Below are 24,630 nucleotides of genomic sequence, written 5' to 3' on the forward strand. Positions count from 1 at the left end.
TGGGCAAGGACTTCATGTCTAAAACACCAAAAGCAATGGCAACAAAAGCCAAAATTGACAAATGGGATCTCATTAAACTAAAGAGCTTCTGCACAGCAAAAGAAACTACCATCAGAGTGAACAGGCAACCTACAGAATGGGAGAAAATTTTTGCAACCTACTCATCTGACAAAGGGCTAATATCCAGAATCTACAATGAACTCAAACAAATTTACAAGAAAAAAACAAACAACCCCATCAAAAAGTGGGCAAAGGACATGAACAGACACTTCTCAAAAGAAGACATTTATGCAGCCAAAAAACACATGAAAAAATGCTCATCATCACTGGCCATCAGAGAAATGCAAATCAAAACCACAGTGAGATACCATCTCACACCAGTTAGAATGGCCATCATTAAAAAATCAGGAAACAACAGGTGCTGGAGAGGATGTGGAGAAACAGGAACACTTTTACACTGTTGGTGGGACTGTAAACTAGTTCAACCATTGTGGAAGTCAGTGTGGCGATTCCTCAGGGATCTAGAACTAGAAATACCATTTGACCCAGCCATCCCATTACTGGGTATATACCCAAAGGAGTATAAATCATGCTGCTATAAAGACACATGCACACGTATGTTTATTGCGGCACTATTCACAATAGCAAAGACTTGGAACCAACCCAAATGTCCAACAACAATAGACTGGATTAAGAAAATGTGGCACATATACACCATGGAATACTATGCAGCCATAAAAAATGATGAGTTCGTGTCCTTTGTAGGGACATGGATGAAACTGGAAAACATCATTCTCAGTAAACTATCGCAAGGACAAAAAACCAAACACCGCATGTTCTCACTCATAGGTGGGAATTGAACAATGAGAACTCATGGACACAGGAAGGGGAACATCACATTCCGGGTACTGTTGTGGGGTGGGGGGTGGGGGGGCGGGGACAGCATTAGGAGATATACCTAATGCTAAATGACGAGCTAATGGGTGCAGGAAATCAACATGGCACATGGATACATATGTAACAAACCTGCACATTGTGCACATGTACCCTAAAACCTAAAGTATAATAATAAAAAAAAAATAAATAAATAAATTGATCTTGACTAAAAAAAAAAAAAAGCTGATTCAATTTGCCTTCCTCTCTCTGCTGCCACCTGGTGGCAACACTGAGCTATTACTAATGGACGTTTATAACGTGAGAAATGTAACCCCTGAACCTGAACCAACCACAGGAAGATGCTTCTTCACAAATAACTGTCTTCCCCACAGTCCAGGCTAGTATACAACTCCTGCCGGGAAGAACACTATACTTTATTCTACAACTCTGTCTTATCTCTGTTGCTAATTGGCCAGGCATTCATATTTTCTGAAGCTCCAACTCCTTACAATTTTAACTGCAACATAGGGGCTATCTTTTAACATAAACATTTCAATATTTCATCAGTCATGAAAGTGTTTCAGTGGGTTTTCAAGCTTATCTTGTATGACACACTGAGCCAGAGGGTAGTAAGAAACTTGACAGTTTGCAAGACAGTGTTGAATCTGAAACGATCATTTGTTTAAATTACCCTGGCAGTAAAAATTTACAGTGTGGCTATAACTTGAGACCATTATTTAAAATAATGTTCCAATTAAGCACAATTATTGGCTGAGTAAAAGGCAGTACTCACTGTAAAGTTAATGGGATGCAAAAACTTTTGTGGAATTAAAGTTTGTCCAGCTACAGATCTCCTTCCATTAAATAGAACAGATTTTTAATTAAATTCAACAAACATTAAGTACACTGTGGAGTTATAAAGGTGAATACATGGTTCACAGCTTGCAGTGGGACTCAGCTATTAGGGGATTAAGTAAAGATCTTATTTAGCCTATTCCTTTTCCTTCAGACCATGTGGGTTTAGCTTTTCCACTTAGATGTTTGTGGATAGGAAAGCAAAATGAACTATCTCAACCACTTGGCACTCAAATAAGGAAGAAATCAAATTTTTTTAATCAAAAGGATACAGGCTCCCATAGGAATGCTCTGTGCCTTGGGAAGATGGGTCCTGCTGGGGTTGTCTGCAGGGCCACCGCTTGTCTTCCCTTGACATTTTACGGCGTTTATGGAGATTGTCCATGGTCCAGCTCCATGGAAATGAACTCGGAGGCCCTCTGGCTCTCTGAAGGTGGGAAAATGCCAGATCTACAAATCTTTTTTTTAATTTTTTTGAGATGGAGTTTAGCTCTGTCACCCAGGCTGGAGTGAAGTGGCACAATCTCTGCTCACCACAACCTCCACCTACCAGGTTCAAGTGATTCTCCTGCTTCAGCCTCCCAAGTAGCTGGGATTACAGGTGCCTGCCACTGCGCCCGGCTAATTTTTGTATTTTTAGTAGAGACGCGGTTTTGCCATGTTATCCAGGCTTGTCTTAAACTCCTGACCTCAGGTGATTTGCCCACCTCGGCCTCCCAAAGTACTGGGATTACAGGCATAAGCCACGGTGCCTGGCCCATATCTACAACTCTTGAGTCTAGTGACTGCAGTGGTTTCTTTCTTTGGGTCATTTTAATATCTTTAGAAAGGGAGACAGCACCTGGTCACCTCCCGTTGTTCAAGATTGCAATTCAATTATTCCTCTACTTGCTAGCAAGCAGGAACAAGGTGGTGAGGTCAGGGACTGGCTGGGCTTCAGGCAGCAGGAAAACTATTCGGGATCAGTTCGGTTGCCTTATATGCGGACATGTTGATCAAAATAGAAATATGTCATGTTAAAGGGAGGAACTGTACACGGGTAATTAGCAGATAATAAATGAGGTCAGTGAATTCAGGGGCTAGTGTAGAGGTCAGTGGGACATTATGGAAGAGAGACAAAATAAAGAGCAAGAAAAAATTAAACGACTCTAGACTTAGAACTCTAGGAATCAAATGAAACAAGCCAAGAGTTTGACAGAGGCCTGATCAATGGCTGTGTGAGTTTGGACCACTCTTGGATGCCAGCAACGGGGCCCTTCCCTGAGATGGTGATATCATGATGCTGGAAGCACTTAGACAAGGGGAAATTTGACCATGAAAACCACAGAACTGTGTGGTGTGGTTAGCTCCACCAGGAAGGACTGGAGAAGGGTTTGGGCGAGGATATGTGTGAAAATACACAATGGGATCACAAGGGGAACGGACTTATTCTGTGCATAAGTGACTTGGACAATGCCGGGAGGTTTGGGATTTCTTGGTCACTTGCCATGACTGCTGATGACCATTAGATGTGCTCCGCATCTGTGCCTCCGCATTGCCTCACCTACCCTGCATGTCTGGTGCCATCACTGCCTGGGAGAGAGCAAAGGAGAGGCCTCCACAGGCTGCTGCCACTTGTCACATGAAAGAAAAAGGAACTAGGATTGCCAGAGAAGGGAGGGATGAGAAATAACACATCCTTAGGTTTGTTTACCTCTTCAGTATCTCTTGGGCCTGAGAACTGGTGCCATTTACTGGGTAAAGAAGAACTAGACATGTTGCCTCAGACATTCTGAGTGGCAGATGCCAAGTGTGTGTGTGTGTGTGTGTGTGTGTGTGTGTCTGTGTACATGCACACATGGGTGTATATGGGCTAAATATTGAAAATGGGTCCTGTGCATGCTCAGTCCCATACCTCACACTCTTGTGTATTTCTGTGTGTGTGTTTCTGCAATGCAAAGGACAGAAGATTAAACAAAATCATATGGAAATCTAGAGAAAGAGATTGTTCAGTTTTTTTTTTTTTTTTTTTTTTTGAGACAGAGTCTTCCTCTGTCACCCAGGCTGGAGTGCAGTGGCATGATCTTGGCTCATTGCAACCTCTGCCTCCTGGGTTCAAGCGATTGTCCTGCCTCAGCCTCCCAAGTAGCTGGGATTACATGCATGCATCACCATGCCCAGCTAATTTTTGTATTTTTGGTAAAGACAGGGTTTTGCCATGTTGGCCAGGCTGGTCTTGAACTCTTGACCTCAAGTGATACACCTGCCTTGGCCTCCCAAAATGCTTCGATTACAGGTGTGAGCCACCATGGCTGGCCACTTATTCAATTTCTAACAGGTTAATCCACATTCTTTATGCTATGTTGACAGAACATGGGAAAAGGCAATAATAGTCTTGTATATCTAGGATACAATAAAGATGTAAAATCTACCCTTATGTCTTTTCTAGTAGCTCATATATTCCACATTTGAAATGTGATGATATATTCATTTATTCAAAAAACACAGGCGTGCCTACTGTGTGCTTGGTATGATGCCAGGTGCAGAAGTTGCAAAGTGTATATTCATGGAGACAGCCAAGCCAAGCAGGGCTGGGACAGAAATGTGTCCTGAATTGCTGTGAGGTCCCAAGGATGAAGTGCCTACCTGTTCTGTGCAGAATCAGGAAGGCTTTGCAGAGGAGGTGGTCTCAGAGCTTGGAGTATGAGCAGGACTTTGCTGGCCAGATACCATACTGTCGTAAAGGAGGGATACTAGCACATAGTGAGGTAGTAACAGTTATGTTTTGCTTTCAGCCTATCAAAACCTTGCTTTATTTAAATTTCAACTCCATACCTCAGTGTGGATCACACAGCCTGGGGATGGGTTGTGGGGGCAAAAACTGGAACGTTTGGTTATGAGTTCGCTCCATTAGAGAGATCGTGGGAGCATCTGGAGGACACACAGGGAACCAGCACATGCGTTTGCCCTCATCTCATCCTGCTCACAACTCAAGGCCTTATGGGCTCCGGACAGGGTGAAAGAGAATCTTCTCCACATGGCACCCTTGGTTGAGAACCACACAATGACAGTTTTCATCCTTTTTATGACTTTCCCTGTTTTCACCTAGTTCTGAGTGTATCTGGTTCCTTTGATGGGCATCACACATTACCTAAAGGTAGAATATTTCAATAATAATACATTTTGATCTCGGGTTCCTATATCAATTACGTTACATACTGCTTACCTCTATAATATCAGAGTCTCACCAAAATGGTTTTGGCCTTAATGCAGAAATATTTCTAGCTTTCTGCCTCTGTCAAGACATATTTTATAGGCATTTAATTTTTCCTCACAAAGTATATAAAAGAAGTTGGTCCAACGAATCCACAGTCCAGATTCTTTGCACATTTATTAAGTATAAGCATAATAAAATTTGCACAATAAAACGTCTATAAATCAACACTCCAGTTACCAAATCATTATGGAATTGCAGAGGTTCCAGGCAGGAAAAGCTCCAGCCCCCAAGAAGAACCAAAGACCTAAATTCTTTTTTTTTTTTTTTTTATTATACTTTAGGTTTTAGGGTACATGTGCACAATGTGCAGGTTTGTTACATATGTATCCATGTGCCATGTTGATTTCCTGCACCCATTAGCTTCTAAATTCTATTCTCAAAAGCCACTAAGCCAATGCTCTTATGAAAAAGATAAAAACTTTAGAAGCTCTCATGAGATTTTTCAGTGTACTAATTTTGTGAGAGGGTCCAAACTTTGTACTCTTAGATACCAGTACCAAAAGCAAAGGAAAGAAAAGAAAAGAAAAGAAAAGAAAAGAAAAGAAAAGAAAAGAAAAAAAGCAAAGCAAAGCAAAAAAACACCCCAAACCAATGCTCTGGGATATCACGCAGTTCCCCAGTTTGCAGAGATTCCTGGGGGATACAGCCTTCCTGTTTCTTTAGCAACCTCCCCTCAAAGGACAGCTGTTTCAGGGGATCAAATAGGACTTTATTACAAACAGGAGGCTATTATCATATATATGAAGGAAATTATAACTACACAGTTCATAGTTGTATCTTTGCAATGAGTCAGCTTGAAACAGAAGCAGCATTGATTTCCAACCTGGTATGGAATGTCAGATAAAGGGTTTCTGGACACCACATTCCACATCTATCTTAACTTTGGAGTTTTCAAGGAAACGGGACCCTGGGTCCACTTCATCATCCTGATGTGACCCCTGTAACACTGCCATGTTTTGCTTTCAGCCTATAACAACCCTGCTTTATTTAAATTTCACCTAAACTGTATCCTCCCAAATCCTACAACTCTATCTTTTCTTTTGTTTGGAGAGACGCCCCATGCTTCCTCTGGTGTGTGGACTCCCTTGTTGTGAGGGGTCAATAAAGCTGACTTTGTTGGGCTTCAGGTTTGTCCCTGGTGGTCCTAGCTGATCAGGTTGGAATAATGAATGAATACAGGGTTGGGATTTTACCAGGATAGTATGGGAGCTGTGAGTGTTGGTCAGTGTAAAAGCCAGCTAACTAACACGCCAAGCCTGCTAAGTACTTTTTTTTTGTTTGTTTGTTTGTTTGTTTGTTTTTTCTGAAATCCTGAGATTTGAGAATGAGTTTCAACTGGGATTTTTGTAAATCTTCCACAACCCTGACTTGGAGATTAAATTTTAGATCTTGAAGTATGTGAGTGTATTCCGTTTATTAATGAATACATGTGCACAGCAGGCCTGAGTTGCTCAAACCCTGCACATGCCAAAGATAGGCCCTTGACCACCTCCTGAGAGAGAACCTCTAAGCCCTCGGAACATGCCACCTGATAAGAGTGTTTTTTTAATGCCTGAGGTCTTGGGCCATGCGGTATTGGTTTGGCTTCTGGGGTGGTAAAGGGAGAGTAGCTAGTGTCACTCATGTGGGAGCTGCATACCTAGACAAGAGACCCCAGTAAAAACCCTGGACACCAAATCTTGGGTGAGCATCTCTGGTTGGCAGTACTTGGCATGTGTTCTCAGCCTCTGAATTACATCATTTCTGAGAGAATTAAGTGCATCCCTGTGTGACTCTGCTGGAGGGGACACCTGGAAGCTGGTGCCTGGCATCTCCTGGACTTTGCCAATGCGCCTTTTCCTTTATTAACTCGAATCCCTATCCTTTGACTGTGATGAATTGTAACAGCTCTTCTGGGTCTTGTAAGTCCTTTGAGCCAATCATTAAGCCTGAGGGTGGTGTTGAGGGCCCCAATGCAATCTGTCACACCCATGAGCCATCTCACAGACAGGCTCACAGAGGTGAGGGTTTGCCATGTCCCTTGGGCCAGGGGCCCCCAATCGGCACCAGTCCATGGCCTGTTAGGAACCAGGTCACACAGAAGAAGGTGACTGGTGGGTGGGCGAGATCAGCAGTGGCGTTACATTCTCATAGGAGCGTGAACCCTATTGTGAACTGTGCAGGCAAGGGATCTAGGTTGCGCGCTCCTTATGAGACTCTAACTAATGCCTGATGATCTGCAATAGGACAGTTTCATCCTGAAACCCCGCCACCATCCATGGAAAAATCATCTTCCACGAAACCAGTCCCTGGTGCCAAAAAAGCTGGGGACCGCTGCCTTGGGCCACCCACACACTCCTTGCTTAGGGTTCTGCAGGGACCCACCCGTCCCCCCCACAGGCTCACCTTTCCCACAGGTCGTGGAGCATTCTGTCGTCCCAAGCTGCTTCCAGTTGTGATCCCGGCTGCGCCGTGGGGGCTGCGGTGCTGGTGGCATCAAGTTGTCCGGTCGACGGGGAGAAAATCTGTCTGGATGCCTGACTGGGAAGGTCTGTGCTGATTCTGAGGTGAACATCTCAGGGGCCTCCCCACGCAAGTCTTCCTTCTCCTCGTTCCTCCCTTTCTCCTCTCCCTCCTCCTGGCTCCTGCCTTCTGTCACCATCTGGCCATTGAAGGGTTCCCCTAGGAGAGGTGGGCATGCACACACAGAATCAGGATCAGTTTAGACCCTGAGTTGTAAAGAGGAAATTGCTTCGACATTAGAGACTGTGTAGCATGAGATCATTTCGAAGTCACAGCACACAAGCACATCTGTTTAAAATAAGCAGACACCTACTAGTGCTTTCCCTCATATGCAAAGCACTTTTGAAAATCAATAAGACAAAGACGAACACTGCAGTAGGAATAGGAATTGTGAGCTATAGACAGTTCACATAAAAAGAAACACAAACAGCCAAAACCCATACAAAAATCCTCAACTTTACTCATAATTCCATAAATATGTATGAAAAGAACACCACCACCTAACACCAAAGATTGGAAAGTTTCGAAACCCTTAAATCCCTAAACTCCTGCTGAAGGTGCAGGAAAACACACTTCCAGTCACTGTGGATGAGCCTACAAATAGATCCACGGTTTTGGAGGGAAATCTGGCATTATCTATCCAAATTTGAAATGCACATACCCTTTGACCTAGCAATTCAGTTTCTAGCACATCCGTTCTGCAAATATTTTCTTTTACATAAATCTGAATATACAAGTGTGGTTACTGAGGTATTATTTGAAATAACAAACAGACACAAATGTTCACCAGTGGTACTGGTTAAACTACATTATGCTACAAGTACAAAATGGAATACTATGTGGGTTTTGAAAAGAACGCAGCAAATATACGTTCTGACATGAAGAAATGACTGAATATTGTTTGGTGAAAGAAAAAAGCGTAACACACACATACACACAGGTGTCACAGGTCACTTTTTGAGATACTAATTTGTGTTTGATTTTCTATCTTTATTCCTCCACTTCCTCCTCCGGTTTGAAAGAGTGGCCAAGTCCTTAGATGTTATTGCTTTGTTTTTGTGCAGGACAGAACTCTGTAGGCCGGGCGCGGTGGCTTACGCTTGTAATCCCAGCACTTTGGGAGGCCGAGGTGGGCGGATCACGAGGTCAGGAGATCGAGACCACGGTGAAACCCCGTCTCTACTAAAAATACGAAAAAAAATTAGCCGGGCATGGTGGCGGGCGCCTGTAGTCCCAGCTACTCGGAGAGGCTGAGGCAGGAGAATGGCGTGAACCCGGGAGGCGGAGCTTGCAGTGAGCCGAGATTGCGCCACTGCACTCCAGCCTGGGCGACAGAGCGAGACTCTGTCTCAAAAAAAAAAAAAAAAAAAAAAAAAGAAAATAAAAGCTGCTAGAAGTCAACAGCTTTCCCTTCCAAGAGTGCAAAGCCTAGGCTTTCATTAAGGGTAAAGTGGATGTCTCTGAGGGGCCAGCCCAGAGAGAGGAGGAGGGCACATTTTGAGAGACACAGAAAGAGAGAGAGGAGAGAGAGACAGTGGCAGAGAGCAAGGGAGAGAGACAGCAAGGGAGAGAGAGAGACAGAGAGACACAGAGAGACACAGACAGAGAGCGAGAGAGACAGAGAGCAAGAGAGCGAGACAGAGAGCCAGAGATAGACAGCAAGAGAGAGACACAGACAGAGAGCAGGAGAGACAGAGAGCAAGAGAGAGACAGAGTGGGAGAGAGACAGAGGGCAAGAGAGACAGAGAGAGCAAGAGACAGAGACAGCAAGAGAGAGAGACAGAGTAAGAGAGAGACAGAGATAGAGACAAAAAGCAAGAGAGCAGGAGAGACAGACAGAGAAGAAGAGAGACAGACAGAGAGCAAGAGACACAGAGAGGGACAGAGACAGAAAGCGAGAGAGAGACAGCAAGAGAGACAGACAGCGAGAGACACAGAGATAGAGACAGAAAGCGAGAGAGACAGAGAGCAAGAGAGACAGAGACAGAGAGCAAGAGAGACAGAGATATAGACACAGAAAGCAAGAGAGCAGGAGAGACAGACAGAGAGCGAAACAGAGACAGAGACAGAAAGCGAGAGAGACAGAGAGAGATAGACAGCAAGAGAGACAGAGAGACAGAAAGCAAGAGAACAGGAGAGACAGAGACAGAGAAGAAGAGAGACAGAGAGCAAGAGAGACAGAGAGGGACAGAGACAGAAAGCGAGAGAGACAGAGAGCAAGAGAGACAGCAAGAGAGAGAAACAGCGAGAGAGAAACAGCAAGAGAGACAGAGAGCAAGAGAGAGACAGAGAGAGAAACAGAGACAGTGCGAGAGAGACAGACAGCGAGAAAGAAAGAGCAAAAGAGAGAGCAAAAAGAGAGAGACAGTAAGAGAGGGACAGACAGAGAGCAAGACAGAGAGACAGAGACAGAGTGCTAGTGAGCGAGAGAGAGAGTGAGAGAGAGAGAGAGAGGTTTTCAAGGTGGAGGAGAGGTAGGAGTCTGGAGTCTTGGGTTTCCTGAGTGCCATGGATCCTTAGGTGTACCAGACAATGTCCAGTGTCCCAGGAGGAAGCCACGCCTGCAGTGGGAGAGGGGGCCTGGCTGCCAGCCTCACCAGCTTCCTGTGCCCCCCATGCAGATTGGAAGGAGCAAAGCCCTAACCTGAAGGCCCCATGAGGCTGCTCCTGGTGGCACCTCAGCGGAATTAGTAAGGGCAGACCACCAGGGGGGTCTAGCCAATGCTCTGGCTTGTCTAAGACTCTAGATTTTTCCTTATATCTGGAGTGAGAATATGTGTGTGTGTGTGTGTGTGTGTGTGTGTAACCCCCAAGCAGACTGCGATTGAATTATCTACTGGTTTCAAAGAAGGGTGAAGTTGCGGTCAGATTTAAATTGACTAGTGGAAAATAATAATAAGTGATATTCCTTGCGCATCTGAGATTGAAGATGATGACTCAAATGGCTGGAAACATGTTTGTGTATGCATAGAAAAGGGCTAGGCAAAATCCCACCGAAGGGTTAGACTCCCTCTGGGAAGGGCACGGGGTTGGGAGCTGTTGATCTTTTTTTTTAAATGGACTATTTTTTTTAGAGCAGTTTTAGGTTCACAGCAAAAGTGAGTAGAAAGTACAGAGTTCCCACACACCTCCTCCCACCACACAGGCACAGGGTCTCTAACTACCATCATCCCATATCAGACTGGTACATGTGTAACTGATGACCCTACATGGACACGTCATTATCGTTTAGAGTTCATAGTCCATATGAGGGTTCACACTTGGGGGTGCACATGCTGTGGGTCTGTACAAGTGCACAGTGACATGCGTCTGCCAGTGTAACATCACGCAGAGTAATTTCACTGCCCTGAAATCCTCTGTGTTCCACCTGTTCATCCCCCTGTCCTCCCAGCCCCTGGCAACCACTGATCTTTTTACTGTCTCCATAGTTTTAACTTTTCTAGAATGTCATATAGTTGGAATCAAACAATAGGTAGTCTTTTCAGATTGGCCTCTTTCACTTAGTAATATGCATGGAAGGTTTCTCCATGTCTCTTTGTGACGTGATGGCTCATTTATTTTTAGCCCTAAATAATATTGCATTAGTTTTTGTCTATCCACCTATTGAAGGACTTCTTGGTTGCTTCCAAGTTTTGGCAATTATGTGGCAGTTGCTTTTGACTGTATATATTTCTATTTTGATTGAATATTGTCCAAGTATGTCTCATTTTAATACAAAATAAGGAGGCAAATTCTAGGGTTACTGTAGAACACAGTTAAAACTACAAGGGGGCTGGGTGAGGTGGCTCATGCCTGTAATCCCAACATTTTGGGAGGCTGAGGTGAGAGGACTGCTTGAGCCCAGGAGTTCAAGACCAGCCTGGGCAACATAGCGAGACCCCATTTCAGCAATAATAATAATAATAATAATAACAACAACAATTAGGGCTTTCGCAGCAATTTTTTTTTTTTTTTTGGAGACAGAGTCTGACTCTGTCACCCAGGCTGGAGTGCAGGAGGCTCACTGCACCCTGTGTCTCCTGGGTTCAAGTGATTCTCGTGTCTTAGTCTCTTGCGTACCTAGGATTACAGGTGAGTGCCACATCTGGCTGCTTTTTGTACTTTTAGCAGAGATGGGGTTTCGCCATGTTGTCCAGGCTGGTCTTAAACTCCTGGGCTCAAGCAATCTGCCCACCTCGGCTTCCCAAAGTGCTGGGATCACAGGCGTGATCCACTGCATCAGGCCTCTCAGCTTTTTTGCCAGGGCTTTCTTACTTAGTTGGCTATTATGGTTCATGGTTTCAAATATGACATGCAAATATGACCAACAAAATCAGGACCAGGCATGTTGATATAAATGAGAACTCTACAAGATGTTGTTGGACAAAAAAATTTAAAAAGTATTTGCAGTGCCGTGTTCTGGGCTCTACGCTAGGATGGACAACTAATTTATTCAATCTCTTCCCATGTCCTCTCCCCTGCCAAAAACCACCTTATAGGGTTTTTTTCCCTCTATTTTGTAGACTGGGTGTGTGTTCAGAGAGGTTGCTGACCCGCCTGAGGGTGCACAGCAAAAAGGTGCAGAGCTGGATTCCAACTCTGCCTCCAGACTCCATTGACGTGGAAGAGGAAGCCTGGTCACAATGCCCCTGGTTACCAACTTTTTACAGATGACCCCTCCAGGCCTGCCCTGTCCCAGGGAGCTGATCCCAGAGCCCCCATGCTATTCATGAGCTGAGACCCATCAGGCCTGACAGAAATCATCATCATCCTGATAGATTTCAAATAGTCTGTCCGATTATCCCTGTAAACCAGCAACGGACCCCAGAAATCTTACCCAAACTTGGTTTCTCAAACTGTGGATTGCTTCTGGACATGACATAAAAATTCTCTGTTGCGCTGAGTTTGCTGACTTGGAGTTTGGACAACGCACCCACCCCATGTTCTGGGGATGCACCCGGCTGTTGTCCTCTCCACTCTGTAGAAATCAGATAACCTGGTTATCCCATCCAAAGTTCAGAGAAGAATGGATGGGGCAGGTTTGGCACCTGTGCCTTTATTTCCTCCTAGGATAGGGATTGGACCAAGTAACCTCTCAGCCATATAACAAGCACGAAGTATGGTCACTGCCCAGGTGTGAGATCAGGACAATTATTAACTTATTCTTCCTAAGCTTCCATTTCCTTACTCTTAAAATAAGGCTAATAATAGTACTTCCCTCCAAGTACCTCCCTCTGTCATGAGAATTCAAAGAACTAATCTATGCAAAGAGCTCAGCACAGCAGTTTCTAAGCCCTTGCACACAGCAAGGACTCAGTGTGTGTGAGCTATAATTACCATGAATACTTCTGCAGACCTTCCTATTTTAAGGAAGGAAAAGGCTGTCTGCATTTGGGTGGTGGGCTCCATCATCCTCCGGTAGAGAAATGTCTGCAGACTCAGAGAGCAGTCCCATGCCCAGTGCCAGCCGAGAGAAAGCTGCCTGCTCTGTCCATAAGCAGAGCCCACCAGGAAGACTCAACATGGATTGTTAGGTGTGAACTCATTATTCTTGTCTTATAGGTCAAAGTATTATTAACAGAAACAATAGGGGAACCAAGAGAAAAGGCATATAGTAGACAGATAATGGCCCCCTAAAGATGTCCACATCTTAATTCCTGGAATCTGTGAACATGCTACCTTACACAGCAAAAATGAAATTTGCAGGTGAGACTAAATTACAGATTTTGAGAAGGAGAGATTATCCTGGATTACTTGGGTGGGCCCAGTGTAATCTGAAGGGTCCTTATAAAGGAAAGAGAGAGGAAGATGAGAGTCAGAGAGGAGATGTGATAAGGCCAGGGTCAGAGAGAGATTTGAAAGTGCCACCCTGCTGGCTTTGAAGGTGGAGGAACCAAGGAAGGCAGGTGGCTCCTAGAAGTTGGAAAAGGCAAGGAAGTGGGTTCTCTCCTAGAGCCTCTGGAGAGAGAGTGGCCCTGATGACATCTTCATTTTGTCCCAGTGAAACCCACTTCAGACTTCTAACCTCCAGAACTCTAAGAGAGTAAATTTGTGTTGTTTTTTCTTAATTTTGAGATAGGGTCTCACTCTGTTGTCCAGGCTGGAGTTCAGTGGTCTGATCACGGTTCACTGCAGCCCCAACCTCCTTGGGCTCAGATGATTCTCCCACCTCAGCCTCCTGAGTAGCTGGGATTGCAGGCACACACCACCATGCCTGGCTAATTTCTGTTTTTTTTTGTAGAGACAGGGGTTTTATCATGTGGCACAGGCTGGTCTTGAACCTCTGGGCCCAAGCGATCCACCTGCCTCCGCCTCCCAAAGTGCTAGGATTACAGGCATGAACCTCCTTGCCCGGCCTGGAAACTAGTATAAAGCATTTCAAATGTTGAACTGGCAGGGCAGACCCAGGATGCTCATGCCATTTTTGAATCGAGTGAATGAAACAGTCTGATCAGTGAAGGCTCAGACAAATGGTGAAGGCTGCCCCAATGTCAAGGCCCCTTGGCTTTGAAATATGCGTCCCTCGACTTCCTCTGTGTTGACTGAGAGACAGAGGGTGGATGCACAAGAATTGAGAGAGAGAAGGCTTTACAAGGAAATGACCAGAGTCCCCGGCCACAAGACAAGGGATTCTACCTGGTCTCCTGTGGGGTGGCACCTGGGGGCTGATGGCGTTGGTCCCCATGATCACGTACTCGTAGTGCACGCCTGGGTTTGGCTGCTGGTGTATCATCTGCTGACACAAAAATCAGTGTTACTGCACTTGGCACGTATGCACACCCCTTCTGGGTTTCAATGGCATTTGCAGAACTACTGAGAAATGACTGGTTCACTCTAGTACGCATCCAGTAATATCAGTGAACCTGTGGCAGATCAAACAAAGTTACTTCTGGATGGCTTTTTGTCATTTACTTTTGAAGAATGAAGAACTCAGGCTGAGCAAATCAGAAGAAAACTAAACTAAGAGTCAAGATTTTCTAAACTCCAAAGGAGAAGATGGAGCAACGGTAGCAGAACCTTTCTGTTCTTAGATTTTGCTCAGTGCTCTCGAAACATCCAACACAGATAAATACGTGTACACTGCAGGAGACCTGTTTTAACACTAGGTGGCGCGATACAGTCATGCAAACAAACAGCAGACCTCCTAGACAGAGCCATCCCGGGATGCTTTAGGTTCCCTCAAAGTTCTTGACCTAGCTGGTGAGGCTGGTCCCCAGGTCTCTCCCTCTTATTCAGGGAAAGCCCCAGAAACACAAAGAGATGGGGCCAGGAAAACAAGTAGAAGGGACCCAAATCTTGCTGGGTCATATTCTCTCAGGAATGATGACAAAAATAGGACGGCAAGCAGGAGTCTACGTAGGACTGTGGAAGTCAGCAGCTGAACATTGTCTGGGCTGAAAACGTATTAAATGAGCATGGCCCTACAGAATACGTCCCTCCCTATTGGATTTGGAGCACACAGTCTTTGCTGCCCATGGCTTTCCTGTTGGGAAGCAGGGTGGTGGGCTAAACCGAGCAGCAGAATGAGAATCCACAGTGTAAATATGAGCCGTGCAAGGAGACACGGTCGGGTTTGATGTTTCTGTCTCTGCTGCTTTATAAAGCAGCTCTCCTGTTGACCAGCTGTGTAACCTAGAGCAAGCCCCTTCACCCTGCAGTTTTTGATTTCTTCCTTGGAGAAGGAAGAGGTTAGAATCATGTCACTTTCAAAGGTCCTTTCCAGCTACAAGCATCTCTGAGTCACTCCTGCATGGTGGGTCCTGTGTCTGTTCTTCCTGTTTATGCCATGATCTCTTACCACTCCCTACTGACGAAATGGGTCTTCATTTTATAAATTACCCAAAGGAAGGCAGACCTGAGAACCCCTGGGATTCTCCTATCCAGGAACCAATATCAAACCTTCGGCGTTGCACAAACGTGGTGGGCACTGAATCCCCAAGGGACACGGTTGTGTGATCTCAGGTTCCTGCTGTGTATCCCTCATCCCCACTCCTTTTTCACACAATCTTCCTCTCGGTCTGTGGCTGGAAATCCTCCCTCCCTCTCCGGTGCCTCTTCTGCCTGAGCATTCTGCCAGTGCAAAACCTCGTCCCGTTTATGAAATTGCTGTTGGCTTCCATTCCTAGACCACCCACAGTAGGCCTTTAACAACCTGAGTTTGTACCTCTGATGCCATTTGAAATATATTCAGAGTCAACGAACCAACTGGACAGTCTAAAAAAAAAAATCCAAAATTAACTACAACAAGGCTTCCTTTGTAATTTCGAGTCCACTAGGCCCAGGAGGAAAGGACATAGAACTGTGTGTAGGTGGAGAAGGAAAGACAATGCAATTAATAATATTTCTAAAACTCTGACACAGCAAATATGTTAATCAGCTCAGCTTTGGGGACAGAAATAATGTGTATATTCATGGGTGATCTCAAATCTTTTTATCAAAATGTTATTTCAAGCTTTTATTTCTTATCACCCTTTATTTCCTGTTTTTTTAAGAAGACTGAATTCTAGTGGTTTCCTTTGGGACCATTTAAAACTCTTGAGCAATTTCATATTTTAGTTTCACGTGAAATAAATTAAGGTTTTGTCTTCTATCAGGAGCTTCTAGTAAATCTCTCTACTGTGACTCTGAGCTTTATTATTTCATCTGGAGGGCTCTAGAGCTCTCCTTTCTTCATTTGCTTTCAGAGTTTGAACAGGACTGGGAGCTGGGAGAGTCCTGCCTTCCTTTAGGCTCTTGCTTTCTTTTGCCATAAAAAGAAAACATGCCAAATTAGCCTTATAAGGAAAGTGCCTGGAGGAGATCCAATGCTCATGAAATAAAGGCATGTTTTGCCTCTGATTTGGTTCAACAAGTAAAATTGGTTTTACTGGGTCAATAAACTCCAAAGGTAATAAGCATCTGGTGGAGTTGGAGGTTGCCGTGAGCTGGGCCCATTCAGAAGTAAAGGCAAAGATGAACGCCAAGCATTCAAGGGGTGCCTCCAACAGGCTCTGCTCAAAGGGTTTTTATTGAGTATGGGCAATGATTTGTTGCTTATTTGTTCAGCGTATGTTCCTTAGAAGTGACAAGATTCAAAATCCAAAGAACAGTCCAGAAATATCCAAACTCACGTAGACATCCAAGATCTCATTGGTGGGACCTTCCGCCAAAAAGGACTCTCCGGCAGTGCTCGAAATCTCATTTGGACGCTTGTAGGTGAACATGGTCCCTCCGCCCTCGTATTTTCCTGGTCGATCAATTGCCCAGTTCCCATTGATGATGGAGCGTCCAGAACGACTTCGCAAGGCTGTTGAGAAAAATGAGACAGTTCTTTGGATAAGCCCAAGGTGTGCACAAGAAACAGAACTGACTCCCCCAGTTTCTGGCTTCTTCACTCATCAAGGTTTTTGTTAGGATCCACTATGTGCCAGGCAATGATCCAGGCCCTGGGGCACAATTAGGCATCTAGATTACATCCCCTTGGGCTTAATCACTTCTTCAACCCACCCTAATCCCTTCTATCACTTGGACTTAGTATAGAAATTTAGGGTGGGGGCTGGTTAGGTGAAAAGGATGTGGAAAATGGGAGGGAAAGGAGAAAGAGGAGGAAGAGAAAAAAGGGGGGAAGGGAAACGGATTTATATTATATACCATTACCTAGGTGAGAGGTTGCACGCTGGCAGCCCACGAGCTGATTTTGGCCCATAGATGGGTTTAGTTTGGCTTCTGTAGTGTTATTAAAAAAAATAACTGAGCCCAAATTTAAGAATTGAAATATTTCACATAAAAAATTTAGAGTTCTGGCTTCTCTTATAAACCAGGAAGACATGTTAACATTGGCTTCACACTCCCTCATGGCAGCAACCGGCTGGAGCCCAGGATGGCTGTCCCTCTCAGATGGGCTCTATATGCTCTGATTTGCCCCAATCCCCACCCCCCCGTTGACCCCCAACACTGAGGCTAAGTCTCAGTTTATTACCCCTTTATTTATGAATCTGGGTGATTTATATAATTTATCATACTTGCATTGTTCTTTTTCTTATCCAATTTTTTCTCCCTTCCCAGCCCTCCCCTTTTTTTTTTTTGAGACAGGGTCTTGCTCCATTGCCCAGGCTGGAGTGCAGTGGTGTGATCCTGGCTCAGTGCAGCCTCAACCTCCTGGGCTCAAGGAATCCTCCTGCTTCCGCCTCCTGAGTAGCTGGGACTACAGGCACGTACCACCATGCCTGGCTTGTGTGTGTGTGTGCGTGTGTGTGTGTGTGTGTGTGTGTGTGTGTGTGTGTGTGTGTATATATATATATATATATATATATATTTTTTTTTTTTTTTTTTAAAGAGATGGGGTTTTGCCATGTTGCCCAGGCTGGTCTCAAACTCCTGAGCTCAAGCGATCTGCCTGCCTCAGCCTCCCAAAGTGCTGGGATTACAGGTGTTAGTCACTGCACCTGGCCCAGAATTTTTCTTATAATTCTCTCTACTTACATGTCTACTACAAGTGGCAAAGCTAAAGCCAAGAGGGTCACATGATTTTCTAGTGTACCTGGTCAGCTTCATTCATTTCTATGACCTTCCTGAGTTCCTGGGCATCTGAGGCTGTGGGCTGTGTTAGATACCCCATGTTCACTGTCGAATTTAATCGTCACAACATTGCACAGGAGATGTTATAATCCCCATTTTTCAGAGTGGCTCAGAGATAGGTGGGAACTTGTTCAAGTTCATGAGGCCCATAGGGGTCAGATCTGTGATTTCGAGTCTGTACTCAGGAGGCGGGTACGAAAGGAGAAGGGGGCAAGGAACAAGGTGTTGGAGTTAACAGGAGAAGAAAGGGTGGCATCTGGAAATATAATTTCTTCAGCTATCCTTGGCACCTGGAAACCCACAAGCCAAAGGAGGACTGGTTTAGAGAAGGTACTTTTTTTTTTTTTTGAGATGGAGTTTCGCTCTTATTGCCCAGGGTGGAGTGCAATGGTGCAATCTCATCTCACTGCAACCTCTGCCTCCCGGATTCAAGCGATTCTTCTGCCTCAGCCTCCTGAATAGCTAAGGTTACAGGCGCCCACCACCATGCTCTGCTAATTTTTGTATTTTAGTAGAGACAGGGTTTCACCATGTTGGTCAGGCTGGTCTTGAACTCCTGACCTCAGATGATCCGCCCGCCTCAGCCTCCCAAAGTGCTGGGATTACAGGCACGAGCCACTGCGCCCAGCCGAAGGTCCTGTTTTAAGTGCTATGTACATAGTGGACCTGTGATGGCCACTGGCTCTTTGCACCTTCGGTTTATAGAATTCCTAAATTTAACTTTTTATAATTTGTTATGGAAAAATGTATACATATGCAAAAGTGGTGTGAACAATATAATAAACCCCCATGTACCCATTGCTCAGCTTCAACAAGGATCAGCTCATGGCTTCTCTTGTGTCACATTGCAAATATGTATCCTTCAACCTTTCAGTAGGTACCACTAAAATATAAGAACTTTTTCTTAAACTCATTTTTTCAGCAGCGTTCCTACAATGGGCCTTCCCAGAGCTCTGGCCTGTAGAATCAGAAATTGCACAGAGGGGCTGGAGCAGCCCAAACTCCAGCTGGGCTCCCCCTGCAGACTCCACGCTGGGCTGGCTGGTGCCATGGCTGCAGGGAGGGCAAAGCTGCAGACCTTTCACTACTGAGTTACAAGATCAATTCAGCTTACTGAGTAGCAAAAAAGGGTCAAGGGTGGAAACTGAGGAAGAATAGATTTGGGGCTATTCTTTATGAAGAATCACACTTCTTCAAAAGTGGTGTGGCCGGGCACAGTGGCTCATGCTTGCAATCCCAGCACTTTGGGAGGCTGAGGCGGGCAGATCACCTGAGGTCGGGGGTTTGAGACCAGCCTGACCAAAATGGAGAAACCCCATCTCTGCTAAAAGTACAAAATTAGCCAGGCATGCTGGCGCAAGCCTGTAATCCCAGCTACTCAGGAGGCTGAGGCAGGAGAATTGCTTGAACCTGGGAGACGGAGGTTGTGGTGAGCCAAGATCGCACCATTGCACTCCAGTCTCAAAAAAAAAAAAAAAAAAAAAGTGGTCCATATAACATCTACCATTTTCTCACTTCCCACTAATTCCTCAACCATCTCCAATCTGGCTCCTGCCCCCATCATTCCATTGAGGAAATTTAAAATTAGCGTCACCAAGACCCCAATGTTGCTAAATCCAATGGGTGTTTCCCAGGCCTCCTCTTTTCAGATGTCTCGGCAGCACTTGGCACTATTCCATCCTATTTGAAACACTCTCCCCCTGGCTTCTGGGAACCATGCTCCCCTTGCTTTCCTCCTGCTCTCAGGCTGCTCATTTCTGTTTTCTTTTCTGTCTCATCTTTCTCTACTTGGCTAGTAAATATCAGAATTTCTTAAGGAATAAGAGTAGACCTGCTTTGGGCACTGTATTCCTTTCATGAACAATTTCCTAGGACTATGATTTCAACTACCATATGTGAATGACTCACAAATTTATGTTGACAGGCCAAACTTTGCCTCTGGCCTTAGAATTTCATATGTAATTACCTCCTTGCTAGCTTCAGTCAGATGTCTTGTCTAAGGCTGAACCCAACCCCAGCCTCACTGCTTCTTATCTCAGTAAATGGTACCACCATCCATGTAATCAGAAACCCAGGAATCATCCTGGATACTTCCTCTCTTCCTATCCCCCCAAATCTAACCCATCATCAAATCTTATTTAACCTCCTCCGCCTCTCTTCATGTCCACTGCCATAACCCAGGGCCAGGCTACCATGAGATCTCATCTGGACTAATAAAATATCTTCTAATTGATCTTCCTGTTTCTCTTCTGTTCAGCTAGAACAATGTTTTCAGAATGTAGATTAGATCACCAATGATGGCTCAGTGAAACCCTGTCTCTACTAAAAATACAAAAAACTAGCTGGGCGTGGTGGTGGGCACCTGTAGTCCCAGCTACTCGGGAGGCTGAGGCAGAAGAATGGTGTGAACCCGGGAGGCAGAGCTTGCAGTGAGCAGAGCCCATGCCACTGCACTCCAGCCTGGGTGACAGAGCAAAATTCCGTCTTGGGGGAAAAAAAATACACACACACACACACACACACACACATATCCCACCATAGAGGCCTCCTCCCTCAGATGCTGCAGCCCAGCCTTATCTTGCATCACTGTTCTTCTCTCTGTGCTCTGCTCCTGGGCCTTCTTTTGGCCCATCTACAACATCATCTTCCCTCCACAGTGCTGTCCCTTCTTCCAGAAATGCTCCTCCCTCAACTCCAAGTCCTATTCATTCTTTTGTTTCGTTTTGTTTTTTAAATAAAGACAAGGTTTTACTCCTGTTTCCCAGGCTGGAGTGCAGTGGCACAATCATGGCTTACTGCTCACTGCAACCTCCTCCTCCCAGGCTCAAGCAATGTTTCCGCCTCAGCTTCCCACAGGTGTGCACCACCACAGTCGGTTAATTTTTGTATGTTTTGTAGAGATGGGAGTTTCCCCATGTTGCCCAGACTGGGTCTTGAATTCCTAAGTTCAAGCGATCCTCCTGCCTTGGCCTCCCAAAGTGCTGGGATTACAGGTGTGAGCCACCATGCCTGGCCCTATTCATTCTTTAGATGTCAATTTCTCCAGGGCAGTCTTCTCCCACCCCCAGTCCAGGCCCCTCTCTTCCCTGCCTCTTCCCTCTAAGAGATGCAAGAACCTTTCCTTCAAGGAATTTAATTCAGTTTGTCCATACACTTACTGAGAGAATTATTTGATCAATGTTTGTCTCCTAGTATACTGCCAGCTCCAAAAGATTTCATCACCATTACAGTTTGAGAGTCTAGCATAGTGCTCGCCACACAGTAGGAACTGAATGTTTACACAGTAGACAAGGGCAAAGAGCTCAAAAGAAAAGCAAAGAATAATAAATAGGCAATTCACAGAAAACCAAGTACAAGTACTACATAAGCAAATGAAAAGATGCTCTGCCTTACTTATAATTCAAGAAATGAAAATCAAAGCCACAATGGGATCATCCTGATGGTCCAAATTAGCAAACATTTAAAAAAAGTTAATATTCCAAGTATTGCCAGGTGGGTAAGCAAGTATGGATGGCATTGCTGGTGGGAATGTAAACAGACTCAGCCATATTGCAGGGCAATTTGATTACACAGCTAAAACTTTAAATGCCCATACACCCTGACCCAAGAACTCTACTTCTAGGAAACTACTTGAGATATATACTTCAATAAGTATACAAAAATGTTTCTAACAAGGATATTATCTGCCTTTTTTTTAAATAGAGAAAAAAAACTCACCTAAATGTCCATCCATAGAACATTGCTTAAGACAATTGTAACACTGGCTATCCACACAATGGAATACCAAGTGACTCGAAAAAGAATGAGCTAGATCTGTGTGTGTGGGTATGGAAAGAATTCCATGATACATTTGTGAATGAAAGAAAAATTCAGAACAGTGTGTTTGGTATAATCCTGTTTGTGCATACTTTTAAATAAAAGCATAGACATAAAATATATATATATATATATATATACAATGTTTAGAGAAGGATAGTCACAAAACTATTAACATTTGGGACAGGAACTGAGGTTTATGTTGGGATGGGAGATGAGAAGGGAGACATTTATCTCTCATTTGATATCTCTTTACTGCCATTTACAATTTGTTTTACCATATGCATGTATTACCTTCTTTAAAGTTTAAACATTTTGAATCAATATAATGGACATGGTACAAGCAGAAATACTTGTGAAAGGTATTTTCTCTTTTTTATAGCTTCTTCTTACAACCCCATTCACAGCATCAAAAACGCAGAATTGAGGTAGGTTCTGGCTACGATTTTATTGCTTTTAATAGGAATACCGTAGAAGAGGTTATCATCTGGTAACTAAAAAGTCCATTAAAGAACCATTTGAAAGACAGCACAGGAGGAATCTGCAAGGACCTCCCTATGAGATTAAAAATTGGTACCTTGAATCTTTTTACCATCTATTACTATTACCCATTCTCTCCAAAGGTTTGGGTTAATCTTGAATCATACAATAGCATATAATTTTTAAAATGCCACAACAGATTATTAGCAAATGTGGTCCTGATTCCATAGGTTCATGAATTGGCTTCTGAAACAGCTCAAAAACTAGCCCCCATCTGGCCTTGCATATCAAAAACAGCTGAGGCTACAATTTATATGCCTGCAAGCAGTTCCAGGGCTAGGAATGGCATCCAGAACTACCTCACAAAAAGGTGCAGGTGGCTCCTGGCTTTTGCTAGAGGCTGTGTTCACTGAAGGTCAAGCTTCAACAAAGCCTGTTTGAAGGGCAACCTCATGGCTATGTCAATATAAAGATACCTTCACTCTCATTTGACATTTGAGTTTCATTCCTTTTTTTTCTTTTTTTGAGACAGGGTCTCACTCTGTCACCCAGGCTGGAGTACAGTGGCACCATTATAGCGCACTGTAACCTCGAACTCCTGGGCTCATGGAATCCTTCTGCCTTGGCCTCCCCAAGTGCTGGGATTACAGGTGTGAAGCATCATGCCTGACCCTATTCCAGTTTTGGTGCTGGGCAAATATTTTTGGCCTAAACTGTGGGTACCAACAATGCCATTCTCCAAAATTCATATAACAAGAGCTTATATATGCAAGCCCTGATTATCATATACTTTAATCCCATAATCTTTTATTTATTTAGGGTTTTTCTGAGACAGGGCCTCACTCTGTTACTCAGGTTGGAATGCAGTGGCACGATCTCAGCTCACTGCAACCTTTGTCTCCTGGGTTCAAACGATTCTCTTGCCTCAGCCCCTTAAGTAGCTGGGATTACAGGCATGTGCCACCACACCCAGCTATTATTTTTTTTAAGACAGAATCTCCCTCTGTCACTAGGCTGGAGTGCAGTGGCACAATCTTGGCTCACTGCAACCTCTGCCTCCGGGTTCAAGTGATTCTCCTGTCTCAGCCTCCCAAGTAGCTGGACTATAGGAGCCACCATGCCCAGCTAATTTTTGTATTTTTAGTAGAAACAGGGTTTCACCATGTTGGTCAGGATGGTCTCGATCTCTTGACCTTGTGATCTGCCTGCCTCGGCCTCCCAAAGTGCTGGGATTACAGGCACAGGGGTGAGCCACCACGCCCGGTCTTTTTTTGTATTTTTTAATAGAGACGGGGTTTCACCATGTTGGCCAGGCTAGTCTCAAACTCCTGACCTCAAGTGATCCACCTGCCTCGGCCTCCCAAAGTGCTGGGATTACAGGTGTGAGCCACCATGCCTGGCCATAATCCCATAATCCTAATGCCCATTGTGATGATGACCCAACCACTTGTTCCTACAACCAAAATGAAGAAGCTGGTTTCCTTACAGCAGACACATGACTATGATCTAGACGTTTGTTTCCTTCTTTGAGAAATGAAGGTGAAGTTCTGGCTGGGAGATAGGTTAGCTAAAAAAAAAAAAAGTTTCTCCTAGCAACAAATCGCAAGCTTTGTAATGTTTCAGTAGTTCTTGGAAGCTACGGTAAATAGCCGAACAAACTCAATACTGAAGTATCAGACATCACTGGCCACCAGTACAATGCCAGGTGGAGGTCAAAAGCCTGGCTTCTTTGCCATTTCTGGTCTAAAATATGAGCTTCCACGGAATCCCACACATGGGCATGAACCCAAATGGGTCTCAGAATGTGTTAGCTAATGTGGATACCCTGAAAATGAAATACAACTCTTCCTGTACTGCCTTGGCGGGTTCTGTGAATTCCATCTTTCTTTTCACTAACCTCCAACTGAAATTTAGCATTTAGTTTTATTATAAATGCGGTAACAACCATAATAGTATGCAGGACTGTGACTCTATCACCGACAGAAATCATATAGATATTCATGGGACATTACAGAAGTTACTGATATTTTGAAATATTATTTAAGAACTCATAACTGTTTTGAAATTATGATAATTATTAGATCCTCTAGGAGGTCTCCTATTTTAATGTTAAAGAAGCATATGGCTGGGCATAGTGGCTCATGCCTGTAATCCCAGCACTTTGGGAGGCCTAGGTGGGCGGATCCTTTAAGCCCAGGAGTTCAAGACCAGCCTGGGCAACATAGGGAGACCTTGTCTCTATCTAAAGTAGAAAAATTAGCCAGGAGTGGTGGTACACACCTGTGGTCCCAGCTACTTAAGAGGCTGAG

General features: G+C 44.5%; 1 protein-coding gene across 1 annotated transcript in view; it reads right to left on the reverse strand.

The window, feature by feature from the left end:
* THSD4 (thrombospondin type 1 domain containing 4) overlaps positions 1-24,630 on the reverse strand; it is a 663,778-nt gene that overhangs the window by 46,829 nt on the left and 592,319 nt on the right. The window contains exons 8-10 of the mRNA XM_032174674.2: positions 16,579-16,754; positions 14,105-14,201; positions 7,373-7,648 (exon numbers count right to left, since the gene is read on the reverse strand). Of these exons, the coding sequence (XP_032030565.1) occupies positions 7,373-7,648; positions 14,105-14,201; positions 16,579-16,754 (549 nt within the window). The remainder of the gene's footprint in view (positions 1-7,372; positions 7,649-14,104; positions 14,202-16,578; positions 16,755-24,630) is intronic.

This window comes from Hylobates moloch, unplaced genomic scaffold, assembly GCF_009828535.3.
Source record: "Hylobates moloch isolate HMO894 unplaced genomic scaffold, HMol_V3 SCAFFOLD_14, whole genome shotgun sequence".
Taxonomy (NCBI): Eukaryota; Metazoa; Chordata; class Mammalia; order Primates; family Hylobatidae; genus Hylobates; species Hylobates moloch.